Source organism: Halichondria panicea, chromosome 1 (genome assembly GCF_963675165.1).
Source record: "Halichondria panicea chromosome 1, odHalPani1.1, whole genome shotgun sequence".
Taxonomy (NCBI): domain Eukaryota; kingdom Metazoa; phylum Porifera; class Demospongiae; order Suberitida; family Halichondriidae; genus Halichondria; species Halichondria panicea.
Window position 1 is genome coordinate 14,820,665 of NC_087377.1, and position 22,599 is coordinate 14,843,263.

The window sequence follows — 22,599 nt, forward strand, 5'->3', positions numbered from 1 at the left end:
GGTATATATACCTTATAATCTATATACTTTTTATATGACTTTCTTACACATCTGACCTTTTCAAAACAAGCATGCGCACAAAGTCATGTGTCTTCACAAATATACCAACTATATATACACATGCAGCCGTGTGCAGCATGCATTTTCATAATTATACTAAGTGTGAATAAACATTTTTTTCCAATAAGTTACATGTGAAGACACAAATGTACAACTGCTATAATCTGATAGACACTAAAATAACACTATCTTCTACGTCCGGTCTTTTTACGGTTCTCTGAACTAACACTGTCTCTTTGGGAGTTTCTTACGTTGCTAAGGAGAGTCTGTACCAGGCCGAATACCTGCAGGGAAGAACAGATCGATAAATTAACACGGAGCTCTTCAATAGTTTAGGAACAGTGGGAATAGGTCAAGCTGACTTAGCATAAATATTTTGCGACAATTGCATGGTAATAAAATTAAGTACGAACATCATTTTTAGTTTCAATTTTTATGAACAAGAGGAGCTAAAAGGATAACAGTACCTAATAGGTGTAGCATGATAAGGATTGTTATGAAATATATACAGGCACAAGACCCGAGGGTGAGCTGCCTGTACTAGTGTATAATTACTGTAGAGGATTATCAATGCTATAATTATGACGACGACCCCTTACCAAATTATGCCTCGAGGCTACACGACCGTGTAATAAAATAATATAACACACAAGGGACTGTATGACTTTAATACATGCTTTTGCTACTTTTCACAGCTTGATATAAACAAAAGATATACATTCTTTCTAAGTAATCAACATTGTCAACACCAGTTTGAGCGTACGTAAAAATAGGGCTTTTTGGGATGCGATAAACAATGCATGCCAAGATCTCTGCTTTGTAGCAACTGTATACATGCTGTGTAATACTGCACAACAGTATGCTTGCACAAACCTTGTCCAAATTGAATATAGCGAATATGACAGCCACGGTGACAATCAGAGCAATCACTGATCCCCGTTGATAGTCGGGGATAGAGAGAAGCTCATCAGCAGAGAACGAAAGAGTGACATGGGAATCTCTGTTGCCAGGGACGACCATCTCCGGTCGAGTCAGGTTGTACGAGTAGGAAGAGAAGGTGGACTCCAGTGTGACAACGTAGTCCTGAGAAGGGAGGGGTTTAAGGATAAGACACTGTGTGTAAAATTGGATCACATTGAGAAAATCGAATGTAATCACTGAATGTATACATAAAAGCATGCTTGTGCATTATCTCCGCTAAGAAGATATCTTATTAAAGTGTAAATCTTCAAAATTTAAAGTAGAACCTCTTTCTGAGTGGTGATGGGAGGGAAGTCAAAGAAGCCAGCTGTGTCGACAAGGACTGAGGTGAGCACTGAGCCAGCTCCCTGTGACAGCTGTGCCTGTGTGTGAGTGCATGCGTGTGTGTGTGTGTGTGTGTGTGTGCGTGCGCGCATCCGGGGAGGGGTCGATCCCAAACATACAATGTACATAGCACCATATATGGCACTATTGTTTTGTTTAACTGCCAACCACTGCCAACAACCACTTCCAACCACTAGAGTGCAGATCATAATTCAATTGTGGTCACTTAAATGTAGTGTGGTACATAATGTACATGACATTGTACTCCATTGCTAAGAGTTACTAGGCAACCAGGCTACTAGGCAATCGTCACAATGACCAAGTACTAAGATCATCAGCCACCAAAAACTATTAAGGTTAGGACTCAAATACAGTTACATTGTACGTGTAACATGTACCTTGAGCATTGGGAAGTGCTTGTTGTCGGCCACAACATTCCCAGTGATGTACACGTGCATGGTTGTCGGCATGGCAACAAACTCCACCCCCTCCACATCGCTATCGCTCACCTAAAGAAAGGAGGTACACACAATAAGATACAGTCATGGGAAAATATATATAATATTATAGAGCTATAAGAAGTGCACACATACATAAATACTGAAGCTGTAATTAAACGTACTCAGCCACGATTATGTGTCATCAGAGGCAGTGTCTATACACGTACATGTACATGACCTTGGCAATCACAGTTGAATTTATAGTGTCTGAGTATTTGTTAAACTGTGCTATTTTGGTAGATGGTGAGAATTGGCTGCACTTTACAACAAGGGATGGGCGAGTGCTACAAGACACAATCGAATGGTGACACAGTTGAGACAATATCACAGCTAACCAGTGGCTAGGGTTCAAAGCTTTAGGACTTGGGTGATGAATACAAATTAGTACGTGTGACATTGGCTGCATAAAATTGTCACTTTACATGTGCTGGTGTTGTGCTTAGAGTTTACTAGATCAATAATTAAACCCCTGGATCCACTTCCTTGTCCCCCAAACCGTTAATCCTAGATCGAACCCTGACACGTACAGTACATGTATGAACATGTATGTGCGGTTTCACAACTTTACAAACACTTAACTTATCAGCCACTTAGAGCGCCACGATATTTATGGCGCGGTCAACACAACTCTGTACGGTACCTGTAGACATGTTAGTTTCAACTCACCGTTATGCGTCTATTGACTGGCAGACTTCGATCGATATCTCCGCTCACCTCTATAGACACGGTGTAGCTGCAACCAGGCTGCAATGGAGAACAAACTAACTTAATTTCAATTAAATGGCATCCTACACGATACACTTGAGTATTTGTACTTAAATGTACTGTAGGAACATTTCTAGTGCTGATGCCATTTATGGTAATCTACTCTCTAGACTGGATGCACTGTACATACATACTTGTATTATAGTGTACAGAGTTTCAGTTGGTCTGTGAACAATCGGTTTCTATGGTCACAGGGTCAGGTAACTCCCGCTACTGCTGTATGCACACTCAGTAGTGCCTCAGGGTACAAAACCAACCCAGGCTCAATACATGTGCAATGATACGTACAGGTTGAACGTTATTCGTAACATACCGTATAGCTGGTAATTTTGTCTCTATACCGCATAGCGTGACATTTTCGAGGGCTTAATTTTGCGGGTTAGCAATCTTACACGAACATTAAATGTAAATACTAAAGGCGCGGCTTCTGGTAAGCAGTCATTCCACGAATATTGTGCACTTTAGAGGCCATTCCACGAAATATTAGTACCTCGAAAATTTGGCGCTATATGGTACATACATGTATATACACTCACCATTAGTCCTCTCAGTCGATAGTCTCCGTTCTGATCTGTGGGTGTCTCCATTCCATACGACTCACACTCCCCATCCCCGGTACCAAATGCCTACGTATAAGCATGGGGAGAATAAAAAACATAAATTTTGTCAACTTTTTCCTCTGCTCACCTTGACAACAACGCCCTCAAGGGGCTGCTTGTTTAGCGTCGTCACTCTACCAGAACAACTGTAATAATGACAAACATTCCATGTACATGTATGGTGATCAAATTAACCTCCTGATCATCATCATGCTGTACACAAAGTGCAGCCAAAATTATGTGCACCTACATTGCTTGAATAGAAACTTTAATTTGGCCTCTGGCTAGACTGGAGGCACTGTACATACTTGTATTATAGTGTACAGAGTTTCAGTTGGTCTGTGAACAATCGGTTTCTATGGTCACAGGGTCAGGTAACTCCCGCTACTGCTGTATGCACACTCAGTAGTGCCTCAGGGTACAAACCAACCCAGGCTCAATACATGTGCAATGATACGTACAGGTTGAACGTTGTTCATAACATATCGTATAGCTAAAAGAATCCAGTGTTGCTAATTACCGGATGCGTGAAACACCCACCCTCACCTGAACGCCACTCTGGTAGCCGCAAACACTATCTCTTCACTACCTCCTTGTACCAGGTCAACGACCTACATGTGTACGACAGGGGTCAGAGATCAAAGGTCACTGGTCGTAATGGCAGCACAAACGAACGTTACCTTTGAAGACGGTTGAAACTCGTATTCTCTCAGGAGAGTCTTAATAAAATATTGACCAGGATTCTAAAGAAACAAACCAGAAAATCACGTACAAAGTACATGTACGGAGAACGTACACTTGAAACGCATCATTTTCAGACAAGTAATAAGTGTGTGGATTTGGGCCAAATGCAATCAGTACAAGTGTACTAATCATGTCCCCTAACGTGTTGTAACAAACTCAAACTACTATAGGCAGTCTCAAAAATTCTGTCGATTGCATGGCAGCATTAGCGTACCAGTTTGGGAAAGTTCAGAGTTCCATCTTCTCCAGTGAAGTTATTGCTCCTGAAGTTAGCTCCGCTCAGTGACACGAGCACGTTGGACAATGGACCTCCGTCACTTGATACCACCTGCATAGTGGGTGTGGTCTAATATTTGAGCTAACAAAAAACTGCAAATTCAAATTTGCAAGATATTTTAATTAGTCCCTTCAATAACAATAGCTCTGGATATCAACAATGCTCATCTGAACTGGCTATTTCAAGATGAAACAGAAACTCTCAAAACACGAAAACGACACGTAATGGTTGGAAGTCGGTTAGCTTTCTCACCTTGATGACAATGTTTGACAGTTTAACGGCAGCGAAGGAATGAGGGTCATTGGGCAGCACCTCAAATGTGTAGCCATCTTTCTCAGCACTCTGGGAGGAAGGGAATCACTGTCACAAAACACACGAAGAAAATCCAGGGAAAACTTAGTGAAATAGAACATTATTATACCGACTGCATGAAGAACTACAAATGTATTGTGTACTGAACTGCAAACTTGTGCATGCATGTACACTGTACTTACAACAGTCAGTCCTTTTCCTCCACGCAACGGCCCCACCCTGCGTACAAGGAGAAGCTATGTGTGAGCTTATACAAGAGCTAGATTGTACATAAATGCATTAGTCACGACGGCCATACATGTTTTGTACGTGTCTTTTGTAACCTGCTACAATGACATCTATAGTTGGTTTCAGTTCAACTTCCGTATAATTAGCTATAGTACATGCATTGGTACATTTTACTTATCTCTACCTGTATCGTCCTTGTTCGTCAGTGTTAGTGCTGACCAGTCCGTCCTCTTCGGTTGCTATAGTGATGACCACACCCCCTAGAGCCGGCTCCACTCTACCTGTCACCATGAGCCCAGGACTACCCAGGAAAGAGGCAACCTCCTCAGGGCAATCTAGGAGGGGGAATGAGTGGGTACGTTTCAATTACTACTTTTGAGAACCCGTAACTTTTAATCAAAGTGTCCAATTCATAAAGTAAAAAAAAAAAAGCATTTTGTAAGTCCTACAATGTGCTTAGAATTTATATCACTAATATCTGATAGGCTGAATTTGACCAATTTATTGCTAATCAAAGCCTTGCTTTATTACTAACTTTGGTTTCCTCCCTCTATTTTTGAGAGATTCTTGTGTAGTGCGTGCATACAAAATACAAAAACAGAAATATTTTTTCTACCTTATTAAATCGCTAAGAAAACTGCCAAAATCAAATTTCAGCAATATTTCAGCATTTTATCACAATTACTACACTGTAGGTGTGAAAGAGGACCTGAGATTTCATACATGTATATTCAGCAAGCCACTACTCACCATTGGACGTTGTGAACACTCGACTGTGTGGTGAGAACATGAGCTGAGTGGACGAGGGACTCACTTCCAGCTCATCTTGAGGTCTGTGAGAGTGGCGGAGGGAGGAAGGGGGTGTGGTCACATCATGTTACATTACAGGGTCGTCAGTGACGAGCACTTACTTTGCAAGAAATGAGAAAGAGTATTTCCAGTTGTGTGCTTGGTTTTCGGCAGTTGGTTGCCTAGCAACTCCAAGGGGTGTCAAAACTTGCTCTGAAGATCCAAATCTCAACGACCTACAGCACACGTAGGAATAACAATAATAAATATACCAAATATTATATAAAGTCAAGAATCCAGTTTTCCAATAATAATGTTATCATGACTCGATCAGTAACTAACTCTTCAGTAGCGTACCGTACGGTGAGTAACAGGTCAGAGTCTTTCTGTTCAGCCATTACTGACGCGTTGACATAGTGATCCTTTGCTTCCAATACCAGTCGCTCAGGTAACGAACTGTGTGTGTGTGTGTGTGTGTGTGTGTGCGTGTGTGTGGGGGAGGGGGAGTATAACAGAGAGTAGCTATATAAATATCCTCCTCCACCTTAACTCAGAATCGAGAGTTGAACAGCAGGGTACGCCAGGAATTAGCACGGATGCAGTGATAATCCCCAAGTACTGTACTTTAAGTGCTATTCATTGTAACTACAAAGGCTACAGCTTGTTTGTGCATGCATACAACAGCAGATCAAACTGTTGTATTGTTCTAAAGACAACATGCGTGAGTGGGTATATTTTCAGTTGCGTTTACTCTACAATAAACAGCGATTGTGATCACTCTTGGAAGGCAGCCCAACAAGTGGTCGTAATAAAGGAGGCCTGCTAACACAGGTCCAAACACATGCTATAAAGACTTTGGGGCCCATTAACTTGGCTGTGATACAGAATCACTCTTGAGGGCAGACCAACAAGTGGTCGTAATAAAGAGGAGGCCTGCTAAACACAGGTCCAAACACATGCTACGGAGACATTAACTTGGCTGTAATACAGAAGGTGACCTAACCACTTGGACAGGTGTCATTGTATTGCCAAATGGCTACTAGGTGACAGAGCATGTATGGACAATGCACTTACGCCCACGCAACACCTCGTGGTTAGATTACACTTAGTTGCTATGCAATGAGTGTGTGTGCATCCAACCTGCACGACACTTACGTATCAAAAGTGAACGAGTCTTTGTTGAATTTGTGGCACGTCCTCGGGCTAACAGTGTACACGCCTACACAGTGACCATAAGAGTGACAATGACCATTAGAGTGCTAGTTTAAAGGCTTTCTATTGGCAATTAGAGTTACGACTTGCTCACCTGACTTGTCCAAGCACAGGTGACCTTTCCCCGATAAAACAATTTCAACAGCCGACTCATTTCCAGTACTGTACGTCTGAGTAGAAACAATTACAGTAACAACACATACACATACACATACACATACACATACACATACACATACACATACACATACATGTACACATACACATACATGTACACATACACATACACATACACATACACATACATGTACACATACACATACACATACATGTACACATACACATACACATACACATACACATACACATACATGTACACATACATGTACATTAGAACAACAAACATTTAAATGGGACTCCAGTGTACAAAATAACTATTCAAAAGCCGTTTGTCAGACCAGGAGTGTATTAAGATAGAGTTACATACACTCCTGATCAGACCAAGCAACATAAATTATTATTGGTTGGACCAAGAGTTCATTAGAACTCTTGGTTGGACATATCACTAATTTGTTAGGACATGCACAGCACCATGTAACTACCGTATAGCTGGTAATTTTCGTGGGGCAAAATATTCGTGGTTTTCGTGGTTGGAGGTCTGACCACGAATATTTTACCCACGAATGAAGCGACCTTGCCTACCTTTACCTGCAGTGCAAGCAGCAACCACGAAAATATTATCCACGAAATGTCTCAATATTGCTGAACCACGAATATTTTGTCCCCCGAAAATTACCCGTTATACGGTATACTCTATGCTACCAGGAGTCATGCACTCCTGATACTACTGCATGTATAAGATTCTTGGGTATTTATAATTTTATCATCAATATCATATCAATTTTTAACGTCCTTAGACTCAAGACTAGATTCTCAGCAATTTTTAGCCATGTGTTTGCTAACTCTTTTGCGCAATGCTTGGATAAATTGAGTCACACCTCAAATGATTGATCGGTCATAAGGGCTGACCAAGTGTACAAAATACATGTAGCAAAACAGCACTGGGACCCATAGTGACAACCTTAATGTACACAATTTTAACGGTATCAATCAGTTCAGAGCCAGAGGAGGTCCGACATGATTGCACGAATCACTACAAGTGCTAGTGCATTTGGCCTGGACGTTATCACGTGATCGCAATGACATCAATGCACTGAACTTGTAGTGATTCGTGCACGCATGTCGGACCTCCTCTGGTTCAGAGCCAACCTCACACACTCACACCCACCCACTACACACATACATACCACAGTGGTATCATGTGACACGGTGTACTGCATGGAGTAGCCCGTCTGTTTAAAGTTCATCTCTCTCTGTTTCTCCATAGTGACCTCAGCCTGAAGCCCTGCCTCCCTCCAGCACCACTGGGGGTAGGACACCGAGACTACACAGGGAGAGGGAGGGGGGACAAATGAGTTTGAAATACGCCAATCTTTTTTATGGTAAGCACAGTACAAATGTACTTGTGTGTGTTTGAAGAAGTCGAGACAATAGATATCGTATAGCTAGAAATTTATGCGGCCCAAAAATTCTGCGAATAGCTGTAAAAATCTTTTGCGGATAATTATTATTTCTGCGTTTACTTATTCATTCGCAGAATTCGCAGAATTTTTGGGCCGCAGAAATTTCTAGCTATACGGTAAATTATACTTGTATTATAGTGTACAGAGTTTCAGTTGGTCTGTGAACAATCGGTTTCTATGGTCACAGGGTCAGGTAACTCCCGCTACTGCTGTATGCACACTCAGTAGTGCTTCAGGGTACAAACCAACCCAGGCTCAATACATGTGCAATGATACGTACAGGTTCAGTGCATAATTACAATATACGTTGTTAGAACTCACTATTCACATTTCCAGGTAGTACTTCACTGAAGGAAAATGTGCCTTTTCTTTCCTTTGCCGCCACCTAATTAAAGGAAAGTTTCGATATTACAACTGCTATAGCGACCAATTAAGCTGAGCTGCACACACGCGTACCTTTGCATTGAGCTCTTGACCTTGCAGACCCGTCACGACTGAAGACCTCCTCAAGTGTACACTGATATCACTCGTGCACTTGCCTACAGAATACAAAACTATTCTGTTAGAATGAAGAATGCAATACACATGCAGCAGGGTCAATCCTCAATCTCAGTCTAGAACACACATTTTCCTCTTTCATTCGTTTTTTATAGTATAATTTATCTTGTCTGGATGTGGTTAGTACCAACCACCACTGACCAGTGTGGGATACTTACATGTACACTGTACGTATATAGAAGCCAGACATGCAGCAACCAGGAAAATAACCTTTGTGTTTAATATTATATTAAATAATCTGTTAAAAACTGTATTTTCAAAAGAATGTGATGTTGGCTTTCAATTTTCGATGTGTTTACAAAGTACACTTACAACAACAGACAATTTCAGATCAAAAACCACAGTGTGAAGATACGTTCACACCCTAAAAGTACCTAGTGATAATATTCATAATATATGTTATTATACGCAATTGCGGTTTTGCCGTCTATAGTGTACACGTCACTCTGCTGCCGCTACCTCACCAAGACATGTGACTGAGCCAGTGAGAGAGGCGAGGAACTGTTGGAACACAAGCGTACTGGCAGGTGAGGGGGGGTGCTCCCTCATGTCCAGACGTCTCTCAGGGGGCTCAATCACCAACCCCCCAGACCTCTCCTCTTCAGACACCACACTCTATATCATGGGGAGAGTAAAATCAACATTATTTTATATACACTCTTCTATTCGAGAAAAATTGTGCCAGTGAAAAACACGATACTTTGGTGCATACATTCAAATGGCTATATATATACACATGTAGTAGAACCACAAAAATGAAAGCACCGTGACCGCGGGTGCTGATACCTTGGTGGAGGTGTCAAAGCTACATACATAAAGTCGCTAATCTATTAGCAATAGCTTTTATACACACATTATTATTAATTTATAAATTTTGCTGCATCCAAATTCACAGAGAATCTCAAAGAGTGGGTAATGATCGACCATGATTGTTGCTAAAAAGGACCGATGCCAAAAGTCCAAGTCTAAAATGAATCAGTAGAGCCTTGCAGCTCTCTTCTCACTCTTGCAGCTACCAATAGCTAGCGTTCTAGTACAGAGCTAACTACTAAGTAGAGTAGCAACACTCGGTGAACAAGTTTTTTTCTATACACTCTTCTGAAAAGGCTGCAATGGAATTCCAAGTAAGCAAAACTAGGCATAACTCTGAACAAAGCATTATTTTGCAAATCCACGAATTAAAATCCATGACTAGAATCCTTTACTTACACTTCTTTGATCCTTGTGCAGCTGTAGCAGTCTACACACACACACACAAACCGCATACCTCGTTTGCGCATGCGCACCGAGGAGGCATAAAAATGTTATACATGTACATGAAAAAATCATACCAGTGAACATTTTGCATAGAGTACTTCATTGATGTACATTTGCACTGAACATACCTCTACCCCAACACACACACACACCCCGTACCCTATACCCCAACACACACACACCCCATACCCTATACCCTAACACACGTACACCCCATACCCTAACACACACACACCCTATACCCTATACCCTAACACACGTACACCCCATACCCCATACCCTAACACACACACACCCCATACCCTATACCTTAACACACATACACCCCATACCTTAACACACATACAATACCCCATACCCCTCACACACACACACACACACACCTTGATTATGTACTCTCCAAGAGGCAGGAGGGTACAAAACTGAGACTTGGCATCAACGGTCACTGTCTCCACGACAACGGGAGGGGAGGAGGTCGACAGGACTTGTACAGTACGAGGAGTCTGCAATACATAGAACACAAGACAATGCTGAGAGTAGGATTGAGTGGCCTAGTACAGCAACACACGTCTATTGTGGTCATACTAAAAGTACATGTACACGCATGTAAATATTTATAAATAATTATAGCTTGAACCTTGAACCTTGAACCCCCCAATCCCTCGAATTTGTCAAATTAGTTAAAAAGGGATAACAGCATTTACTGGTATTACATACATGTACTGTACAATTGCTATACTACAAGCAACTTTTTTTCTACTGTTTTTGCTCCTAAAGGTTTCTCAGTAATGTATGTGTTAAACTAAGAAGTTTAGCACGTCAAATAGTCTAAAGCTGATTACATGATTGTGATTATTGAACTGGTACGTGTTACCCAGAAAATAAAAAAACAAAAAACTCACTTTGGCTGTTGACACTGGACGGGTAATGATCACCTCCCCACACACTCCAAACCTGTGTTGGTAAAGAATCAGGGGAGATAATTATGACACGTGTGCTTCAAGTAGGCTAAAATTGAAGGACTTGGTCACATGCAACAATGACTTGACCGTTGAATATTGTACGTGACCAAGCCTACTCGAGGTATTCGTGTCATCTCCTTTGATAAAGAATCATACATGCAAACACACACCAGCTAGGACATTACACGCACTACATCTTCAAAAAGTACTTAGGACAGTGAGTGAGTTATCCAAACAAATACACATGTACATAAAAGGATTACCCACTCACAACATAAACAGGAATGTACAGTAACAGTGTAGTGGCAAGCACACATAGAATGGTCAACACTAGTTTCGTGGTTTTAATAATCACTGTGCACATGTAGTGTACATTGTAAGCCCACTTCACACCTAAACAGTAATTGCAGTAACAAGCAAGTTATCAGTGTAGTGAAAAGTAGAATGGTCAACACTTAGTTCCGATGGTATTATATATTTTGCAACATCCAGCATATATACATAAAAAATTTCTAAATAGTGTTGCCTTCCATCTTCTACTGTATGTCTCATGACAATTAATTAGCTTACTTTGCCGGGATGATGGTGGGAATGGTGGGGTCAGAGGGCGAGAGATACACTTGCAGCTCTTTAAACTCCAGCAGTGCCTCAGGCGCATCAATCTGGAGAGGGAGTTAGGTTAGACATGGCACTTGGAAATACTCACTATCAAACCATAAAATAAAAATAAAGAATTTGGAAATTACTGAGCACAAAACGGCTACCACACAACAATTGAAATACATGCATCCTTTAAAAAATGTTCAGAAAATAATAAAATGGGGAGAACCTACAAGGACCAATGAGGTTAACTCATGCAGTCGTCTCTTACAGAGCCATGGCCACCAATGAGGTCAACCCTGCATCTGATTGGACCCACACAGACTAGTACAAATCACCACAAGCAGTCCCTGAGGCTGAGAGGGGGGCCACAGTGGGTACAACAATCCTAGTATCTCAGTTGTACTATATATCTCAGTTCACAGAAAAAAATAAAATGGGGAAAGATCCTACAGGACCAATGAGGTTAACCAGGCCTGTCTCTTACAACTAGGCCTTGCCCAATTATGCTCAAAATTTTATTAGTCTAGTCTCCAAGTCTCATGCATTGTACCTATTAGTCTTTAATTCTTACCCATTAGTCTCAAAATCATCAACGAGAATTATACTGCAACATCACAGATGCTTCTATATAATCTTCTAAAAAAGTATTATTAGTGAAAGAAATCTTAAAAAAAAAAGTCAACTGATCTAGTAGTACTACTAGCACCTACCATAGGTATATACTCAGTCTAGCCACACAGTGGACCATGCATATGTGCTCAGAAGTACGTGTAAAGGTTAACTATTAGCATTATTCATGCTATTGAGCTTCTATAAATACTTTCTACCAAAAAGTTGGTAAAAATTGCCTAATAGGCTAATATTTTTTGCCTATTAGGCTGGCATAATACTCAATGCTCCACTGCACCTCAAAATTAGTTGGGCAAGGCCTACTTACAACAAGAATAATCTTATCTACTCTAGCTTACTATGATTGGACACCACACTGCTAGTACAGACAACCTCAAGCAGTCCCTGAAACTGAGAGGGGCTGTCTGGTTGTTGTGTGTACAACAATCCTAGTATCTCAGTTCAGATAAAAATAAAAATGGGGAGAGATCTACAGGACCAATGAGGCCTGTCTCTTACAACAGGAGTACTCTCGCTTACAATGATTGGACACCACACTGACAAGTACAAACCACCTCAAGCAGTCCCTGAGGCTGAGAGGGGCTGCCGGGTGCATGGAAAGAAGGAAACGGAAACGGGAACGGAAATATTTTAGCTGTCTAAAGTTAAGGACCATTACCAATCTGTGTTTTTGACATGAATAAATAGTTGAGAGCAGAGTTGTAGGATGATGTATTTGTAAAGGTGTGCTTTCAGTGTGGGGAAGCTTTTCTAATCTATTTAGCTTCAAAGCAACTAGGTAAAGTAGCTTGAGACAAGGGAGTGTTTCATGTTTACTTCATTAACTCTCATCAGTGCTTTCATTGTTTATTTACACTTTCATGTTCACTTTACTCTCATCAGTTTAATTACCATTCTGTGTTTTTTGCTGAATAGAAAAAATAAAAGCAAGTGAAAGAATGTGAAGTAAAACCGTCTATGGAGGACAATGTTTTAAAAAACACATGGTCGTTAACTTAGGAGAGATCCTACAGGACCAATGAGGCCTGTCTCTCATCTACTCTCCTTACAATGATTGGACACCACACTGACTAGTACAAACCACAACCACAAGCAGTCCCTGAGGCTGTGTTGTATGGAGTGGCATTTGTGTTAAAAATAAAAATAAATCTGCTTGGCAAAATCGATCGGAAAACAGCTGAAACGATCTGATCAAAACTGCAGTGTCAGCAAATCAATCTGCAAAATGCGAATCAATCAGAAAATTGATGAAAAGAAATGAAAAGCGATCTGCTTTTGTACAAAAAGAGTTCCACTTGCAAACTGCATGTCTGACCTTTGAACCCAATGTAAGCAGCATTGTAGTGCAATAATGCAAATGAAAAAAATCTGAAGAGTGTGAACTGTGATGGACACACCAATACTTTAAAGCTTTTTTTGGTGAAAAAGTGCTTTGAATGCTAAAATAGCGCTGTATTTATCTTCGTTGACAATGCACAATACAGTGCAGATTGATTTTTCTGGCATACACAATCACAATCGGTGCTGGCGCAGTTGACTTGCATTTGGATCGATTTTAGCTGACAGTTTTTCCAATCGATTGCCAAGCAGATCTATTTTGATTTTTGACACAAATGCCACTGATAGTAGTGTTGGCATACATGCATGCACCTAGTAGCTACATGCCGGTGCAGTGTTGTACAAGTAGCTAGGTGTACACACATGAAGGTGCAGTGTTGTACAAGTAGCTAGGTGTACACACATGAAGGTGCAGTGTTGTACAAGTAGCTAGGTGTACACACATGAAGGTGCAGTGTTGTACAAGTAGCTAGGTGTACACACATGAAGGTGCAGTGTTGCCACACAGTTACAGGAACAAGGACACAACCTCTGCACCCACACAATAATACTGGGGAAGTTTTCCCATAGGACACAGGAAGACTGTCTGTGTTGGCTTATAGAGCACCCACAAACTTACTCATTCATGAGATATCTCCATCCTGCATGAAACCTACACCTCTATACAGTTGTGTAACTAATCACTACTAGTAGCAATGGAAACACCTATTTAAACCCACTTCCTTTCACAGCACTATAAAGCTCACAGGAACAAACTCCACAGTCACTTACTAGACATCAATTTACTTGTACATGACTGTGTGTTAGTTTCAAATTGAAAATGAAAGTTCTAATAATTTTACTGCTAGTTGGATTATCCTCTACTTTTGATATGTTACGGCCATTGCCAGAGTCTCAAAAACTATCGGAGGTGAGGAAAAGAGCTGCAAACGATGAATCAAGTGGGGATGAATCAAGTGGGAATGATGATATCGGATCTGGGTCTGCTGAAATGACTACGGATATTACTAGCGCGGACGGGTCAGGTGACTTAGCTACTACTGACCCGATTTTGAGCACAACTGAATTACCAGAGAACACTACTGCATCTACGATGAGCACAACTGAGTTACCAGAGAACACTACTGCATCTACGATGAACACAACTGAGTTACCAGAGAACACTACGGCATCTACGATGAGCACAACTGAAACTACAGTGGCAACACAAACTGATTCTACAGCTGGATCAACTACTGTCTCAACTACAACTATGGAACCAACGACTGGCTCAACTACAACTATAGCGTCGACTACTGTCTCGATGCAATCAACTGAGATGAACGTGGGATCAACAACAGAGAATTCGAGTGGACTGTCCCTCACAGCAGTGCCTCTACTGACTCTAGTACTAGTAGCCATCTCTTTGTTATAGCATCCATTGTGAAGTTATAGATATTTATTTGCAAACTCACTAGTCAATTTAGTAAATAATATCTACTATTAAGACAATTAACAATGTTTGATGTTAATATTCAATGAAGCTTGTATGTACACTACAGTAAGTATTTATTTTAATGGTCAATTTTGCACTGCTTTTATTATGCCTCAGTGCGCATGCACAAGCGAGGTATACGGTAGTGTGTGTGTCTGTGTCGACTGCTACAGCTGCTCAAGGATGAATCAAGTGCAAATAAGAGTTTCTATAGGCTTCTAGTCACGTTTACTTGGATTTTAATTCGTGGATTTGCAAAATAATGCTTTGTTCTCGAGTTATGCCTAGTTTTGCTTACTTAGAATGCCATTGCACCCTTTTCAGAAGAGCACGTAGCCAAACTTGTTCACTGAGTGTTACTACTCTACTTAGTAGTTAGCTCTGCACTAGAATGCTAGCTATATTGGTAGCTGCAAGAGTGAGAAAAGAGCTGCAAGGCTCTAGCTCTGCAGCCTAGCCATTAAGTTTAGACTTGAACTTTGGCATCGATCGTTTTTAACAACAATCATGGTCGATCATTACCCACTCTTTGAGTTTGCATGCAGCAAAATTAATTATTGCAAAAAATAATGTTCTATCATGTGTATAAAAGCTGTTAGTAGCTTTATGTTATGTAGCTTTGGCATCTCCACCGAGGCATCAGCACCTGCGGTGCTTTCATTACATGTTGTACTGTGGTCACAGGTCCACCATCTAATAACTCCCCAAGTCATGTGTTTGAAATTTGAGCAGTCACTCTTGGCAAAAACGCTTATTAGCGGTGAAAACAGTCTCACTATTGTGGTCACTCATATTTAAGCCAGCCAACTTCTATAGGTTAAGGCCACACGAACTAAATTACTTGTTTCTTGATCAGGCCCAGAGGAGGTCTGACAACTGTGCGCTTAGCATTAATATTTGCTGAATCAGCTCACCTTTACAGATGTTGTAGAGCTCTTATTACTAAAACTAGACCTAACAATACAAGACAGAGGGCTAAATCTAAGAAGAGTGCAACACCTACCTCTAAAGGCAAGTTTAATGAAAATATGCTGATTCAGCAAACATTAATGTTAGGCGCATGGTTGTCGGACCTCCTCTGGATGAGGCCAGCCCACTTCAGTTTATTTATTGACCCCTAGTATACAGTGAGACACGCCCACCTTTATGTTGTAGCGTCCAGTGGTGACGTTTAGTAGCTGATAGTTGCCACGGTGATCGGTAGTTGTCACCTCCTCCCCGTCCACGTACACTTTAGCACCACTCACACCTTTGCCCTACGAAGTATTAACAACCAACAAAAATAAAATAAAGTTACATAAAGTACAAGTGAGCGTGAGAGTGCAGCCATACAATGCTGGGAACAAACCAAGCTGAGGGGAACAGTTACACTGCACATGTGCACATGTAGCAAGTATAGTGGTTTGTGGTCACTGAAACTGACACTCAAATGTTGCTGTACACGTACATGTGCAAGTTACTTCAGGAAGTAATAAGTGTGTCTAGCACGTCACCGTAATACACATACAATATGTATAATACATGTACGACTGTACACGTACATGCTTGGTTCATCAATCAGCCACAAAGTCTCCATAGCATAGTACATGTATGGTTTGGACATGTGTTAACAGGGAGCCACTATAATTATGCATGTGAGGTCACTCTGTTGGTCTACCCAGAGGTGGTCATAATAGACAATGTACAGTAGCTGTGTCAGGGTGTCATACAGGATTTTGAAGTAGAGGGGGGAAATAAGAAAAGTAACTTGCTAAAAAAAGGTCAACTGTTATTTCAATACCCTGTTAGTATGTAAAATTGCCAGCTATGGACCCCAACTAGTACCTGAATGCAAATGTTAGGGGGGGAAATTGGAGCTTGAGGGGGATATCCCCTCTTTCCCCCTCCCCTGTATGACACCCTGGCTGTAATTATACTTACGATGTAAAAAGCATATAAAAAGTCACTAAAAAGTACATGTTCCAATTAAAAGCAACACCTATATACAATATACAGTAGTACCTTAGTGGTTCTCAGCACTTGTCCCGACACAGAGAAGCCGTGAACCTCAAACGAGGGCTGTGGAGTGTATACAGAGATGTGTGAAGATGTACATCTAAGAGATGAAACTGTTACAGTAAACTGTTAAGAGTGACTCACATCCACATTGACTGTATCATTAAACACTTCAACTTCAGTTTCTGTCGGGTGGACCTTGAAGTCTATTCCGTTTTGGCTGTAGTAGGGAACCTGTGAGGACAAACATGTTTTAAGAGCTACATGAACATGTACATGTACGTCCCTATCAGTATAATTAGTTAGTTATTTTCGAGGTTTCGAGGATTGACCTTTAACCTCGAAAATTTATGTTTCAAACGATTATTTACTCTATTTCATTTCTCTACAGGGTCCTGGTTATATTCAAACAATGAACTCTCCTCTCGTTCAAGCGTCAAAAAGTAGAACAGACGTACACATCGTACAATGTAGGGAGGGGGGGGTATTGTGAATGGAGGTTTTAAGGCTATATCGTACATTAGGGGGTATTGTGAACAAAGGTCACAAGTTCAATAGAGGCCGGGTAAATTGCACATACATTGTATGGAAGGAATCACTAAAGACTGCATATACGTAGACATGCATTAATTGTAATACTAAATAATTTTGTGCATTTAATTATTAACAAGTGCACAAGTAAAAGATCTAAAGGCACATACTTAGGAGTCATTGATTAATGTTTACATGCATCATCCATAGTGAATCCTATTTATTACTCATACGCAGAAAACCTGTAAGTACTTCCCTGAGGCATGCAGATGGTAGACACTTCCTTCAATGCTTTAACCAATACAATGTACGTTTGATCTTTTGTTAGTGATAGATATATAATTATTAATAGTATCTTCAACAATATATCGGCCAGACTAAGTATCCCCCCCCCAGAACAAGGTACATGTAATTCTGGTCATGAGCAAACGAGGCATACTGTTTGTGTCTGTCGAGCGAGGTATTCTGTTTGTTTCTGTGTCACTGTCCGTGTGTGTAGACGGCTATATTATTTATAGCTGCTCAAAGTGCAAGTAAGAGCTTTATGTTTTCAATTTGCTTTGCAACTATAATACGCTTAAATATATGGATAGCCATCATCTCCTCATATTACAAAAAAAACAGTAGGAATGAATCCACTGAGATCAATTCGAAAAATACACTACCCACTGAACGTAGTCACACACCCCCCCCACACACACACACACACTCGCGTACCAGCTGATAACGGCCAGGGGGCAGAGCCGGGAACACAAACAGTCCAGTCACATCAGAGACAGCCACACACGTTGGCCTCCGTACACTAACGGGAGGGTCACCAGCATCACACTCGATCTGGAGTGTGTGTGGACACAATCAATTAATTATTGTTCAATGAGAGTTTTCGCTGGACACCTTTTTTCCAGACTTTGCATAGAGCAAAAACTGCACTCCAGGTATGGGTTCTCCGTCACTAGCAACACCCCCCTATGTGTGTGTGTGTGTGTGTGTGTGTGTGTGTGTGTGTGTGTGTGTGTGTGTGTTTGTGTGGGATGTGTGTGTGAAGAATTGACTGTTGGGTAAAGAGTGTTACTGAAATAACCATATACTGATGAGTTAAAAAGAATATTGGGTAAAGATCACATCACTACAAACTGAAAGCTATGGACACCACATGATAAAGAGCATTAATGGTAAAAGCCACAAATTGATATGATTGATGAGGTAAAGAGCATTAATCAAACAACCACAAGTACAATATTATCCGTACAGCAGTAGAGCTGGACTGACTCACTCTGACATCAAAGCCTCCCACTAGTAGAGAATTGTCAGGCACTTCAGAAGATCCATCAGTCACCGTCACACTCACAGTAGCCTGTTGGGAATGAATGAGACAGTTAGATATTATAGTGACGTATCATCGGTATGGCAGATATGATATTATATCAGTGTGGTGCTTCTTTGACCCTGTACAAGCAGGGAGTGAGATGACTACCACACACCAGCTTGCATTAGTCTAATGTAAATATGGCCGTATCAACAATAGAGAAACAAAAGCTACTGTACATGTTTGAAGGAGTCGAACTTTTTGCTTATTATTATTATTTTTATTAATTCTGTGGTGTAGCTCAAAAGAGCCAAAATAGTATTAATATCTTAACTACTGTACAGTTGTACCTTTGATAGTGTCCACTGCTGATGACTGGCCTCTAGCGTATATGTTCCAGGGGGAACCCCCTCAAGCACGAACCTGGTAGGGTATAGGACAAACAAGCTGATAAACCTACAACTATATCACAAGGACTTTGCACAAGTGGGAGTTTCAACTATTTAAGCGGGTGATTGCATTTACTTTCTCCAAGCAGGTGGCAGAACATTTTAAAGCGAGTGAAAAAAAAACCCATTGATTCATCCTAACACACATCACACTACAATAGTGAGGCTGACAGAGACAATGCGTGGCTACTCCAGTACTCATTGGACAATGCACCGCTAGCTAATCTACTATCGAGGCTACAGCACTGATTGTGTAAAAGTACAATAGAGCATTAGTTAACACGCATACGTACACACACACAGAACAATGCACATACTTACTTACTAGTACAGCCACAATGCGATTATCCTTTACAGCACATTATTATAGAACATAGCATTTAATTCAAAAGGGTTTTTGCTGAATTCAGCTACGCTGTACAGGCATGTATTTCAAAGGCTACATGACCAATATTACAACACTAAGTAATACATGCATTAGTTTTGACTCAGCAAGTTATACTGTGAAAAGTGGAATTTCTTAAGGTTATGATGCAGTGTTTGCTCATGAATTATTCATGAGTTTTTATTTTTTTGTTTTTGTGAGAAAGAAAGACACTGTTTCTATTATTTTATGTGTCTATACTGTTGCACTGCTCATAAGTGACTATTACAGCGCTTGCTAGCTATCAGTACGCTAACTAGATGGCAAAAAATTTACCACAAAGATCATGTGGTCATTGCCGATTTTAGTCGTCAAATATTAGACAAAGAAAGGCTCTAACAAGAACTAAACAGTGACCTACCAGCAGTTTATGATATTCCTGAGGGCGGCTCGAAGAGTTCTTGCTCCTATCTATTTACAAACTGAAGAAAAATACCATAGTTTACTAGCTAGCCGACTATTTTTCACTAATTTTCTACTTCTACACGAGCTAACTCGATGACTGTTTATTGTTTTCAAGAAATTGTTTCGAGCCGCCCTGCCCCTTTCCTTGTTTAAATAGATAATTGCCTTACTGGCAAAGAGCATGCAATATCTAGCATATAAAATGACGACTAGTGTACACAGTCAAAACAGCTTGATTTACTACTGATAATCACTGCGTGGGCGAATACTGCATCGTAACCTGTAGCTCTGATCTGTGTTGAGAAATACTCACCTTCCCTCGTCTGCTGTGACGGTGGTGTGTGGGGTGGAGTCATCTTGCCTCAGGGAGAGGGTCACTCCACTCGGCCCAACCTTCAAACCATCACCAACTACCTGAGAGGGGGCCACCCGGACACACCAATGTTGATTTCCAATATAAATAATACTAACTCCTTAATTTTTGTGCAACTTGGGTCTCATCAGAAGACACACTGTCAGGACGTATTAAAATTGTTAGTGAATAAATTGATTTTTCGGGTCTTAATTCTACGGGGGGGGGGGGGGGGGGGGGCTAACTCTCTCTCACCTGACCGAATACAGAGAATCCGAGCAGCTGGAAGTTGATGTCCTCTCCTCTACTACACAGGTCCGTCTCTCCATCCACAGTCACATGCACCTCTGACGGCTCTGTGGGGGGTATAAGTTCATTGAGGGGGGTACAATAATTAGTTAGTACAAATACTATCACCAATGAGAGCCTGACTACAGTGGAACGTCTGCCAGGTAAACAAACATCTCAATAATGGACAACATTTCCAGTCTTATTCTTAACCAACGGGCGATCCTATAGATGAGGGACAAAGAGGTCGCTTCCAAACTATATGCTTTAAGTTCACAAATTTTTGTAGTCAATGAATGCTTAATTAGTAGTGAATGATTCACTTCAGAGCTCTACTGTACTAAACTAAGTGTACACTGTATATATTACAATACCTGTTTTCCATCCTTGAGGTGCGTCCACTTTCAGCACAAATTCGCCCTGTAAGAAGATACATGTAGGTAGTTTAACAACTGTTGGTACCTAATTCCGAGCAAAGAGAGGTTATGTTTGGGTACTATTGTCCGTGGCAAAAAGGAGGTCTACCTAGCTACCTAGACTCTGGTGGATATTTAGGCTTTGATGTTCGGCGGAGAGTGTTGGCATGTTCTGAATGACGTCAGCGCTTAGTTGTAGACCAGAGAAACGGTCAGGAGTGGCTAATCCAGAGCCTGGGCAGTCGCACTTAAACCAGTAGAGGAAAAGCTCTGATTTCAATTAAGATACTATTTCTAGTGTTAGGAGCATTAAAATGTGAAGGGAAATGCAAAAGCTTTGTGATAGCACTGCTCACTTTGTCGTAGGAGGGTATGAGATAGTAGCCGATGTTGGGGGCACAGTCGCTAGTATCTCTGAGGGAGCCACTCGCAGTGTACAGTTGGATCTGTGCCGTGTGGGGAGTGGGTGTGTGGTGTGGGGAGTGAGTGTGTGTGGTGTGAGGGAGTGGGTGTGTGGTGTGAGGGGGCATGTTATGCCTGGTTTATATACATGTACGTGTAGACAGGTAGTCATGCTGGTGTGTCCTGGTTCAAACAGAGTGGGCATGGGGTGGATACATGTACACAGTGTTTCCTAAATGTGTTAAGGCTTTGGCAATTCATCAACTATACCTTTATCTTCGTAAAGTCCACAGGGAAGTCTGCCTTGATAAAGCCCCCACAGCCCACGGGTACACCCTCACCACCACTGGCTAGGCTCACTCCCAGCACCAACAGCAGCACAGCAAACCAGAAGCTTCTGGACATGGCTTTATAGAGAAGTATAGTACTCATTAGCTCTTACCAAAATACTGTACATAATGATGCCAACACGTGGTTGTCCTCGAAAATTAACGACGCCCTCTTTTTGATTCTAGATGGTTGTGATAAAGGAGTGCTACAGTGCATCCAGTCTAGAGAGTAGAATACGGTAAGTAGTTGTAACTTAGATGTATCTCAAGATTGGAACATTTCTAAGAAATTGTGCTGATACCATTGTATAGGTAAAAGAATAAGCTACAACATGATTCAAAAATATTTCCCCAAAAGTTGTTATAGTGGGAAATAATTTTAGGAGATAATGGGGGTGATCATAAAAAAATGTACGTTAACATCAATTATCTCTGGAACTAAAGTATTTTTGGAAAAATTTTTCTTATCAAAAGTTAGACAATTTATTCAAGCTTACTCCGTGTAA

At 41.0% G+C, this 22,599-nt stretch overlaps 1 protein-coding gene across 2 annotated transcripts; it reads right to left on the reverse strand.

Annotated features, from left to right (window-relative positions):
* Positions 1 to 157: 157 nt before the first annotated feature.
* On the reverse strand, positions 158 to 22,220 carry LOC135352419 (BOS complex subunit NOMO1-like). 2 transcript variants are annotated; one of them, XM_064551605.1, is made up of 37 exons: positions 22,035 to 22,220; positions 21,719 to 21,808; positions 21,321 to 21,366; positions 20,914 to 21,014; positions 20,620 to 20,720; positions 19,379 to 19,451; positions 18,996 to 19,076; positions 18,617 to 18,688; positions 18,440 to 18,556; positions 17,336 to 17,425; positions 17,198 to 17,254; positions 16,339 to 16,452; positions 11,722 to 11,813; positions 11,092 to 11,143; positions 10,573 to 10,692; positions 9,392 to 9,547; positions 8,831 to 8,908; positions 8,696 to 8,759; positions 8,099 to 8,235; positions 6,886 to 6,961; positions 6,735 to 6,798; positions 5,937 to 6,035; positions 5,702 to 5,815; positions 5,541 to 5,623; positions 4,975 to 5,125; positions 4,745 to 4,781; positions 4,503 to 4,592; positions 4,188 to 4,301; positions 3,910 to 3,972; positions 3,776 to 3,840; positions 3,318 to 3,375; positions 3,167 to 3,256; positions 2,532 to 2,609; positions 1,764 to 1,874; positions 1,308 to 1,403; positions 934 to 1,143; positions 158 to 344 (listed from the first exon to the last, which is right to left on the reverse strand). In XM_064551605.1, the coding sequence occupies exons 1-37, from the start codon at positions 22,194 to 22,196 to the stop codon at positions 246 to 248; spliced, it is 3,501 nt and encodes a 1,166-aa protein (XP_064407675.1). In that variant the 5' UTR covers positions 22,197 to 22,220; the 3' UTR covers positions 158 to 245. The 2 variants fall into 2 exon arrangements, with proteins under 2 accessions (XP_064407675.1, XP_064407676.1); XM_064551606.1 differs by having other exon boundaries at positions 8,831 to 8,913; positions 9,397 to 9,547; positions 22,035 to 22,189.
* Between the last annotated feature and the right edge of the window lie 379 nt (positions 22,221 to 22,599).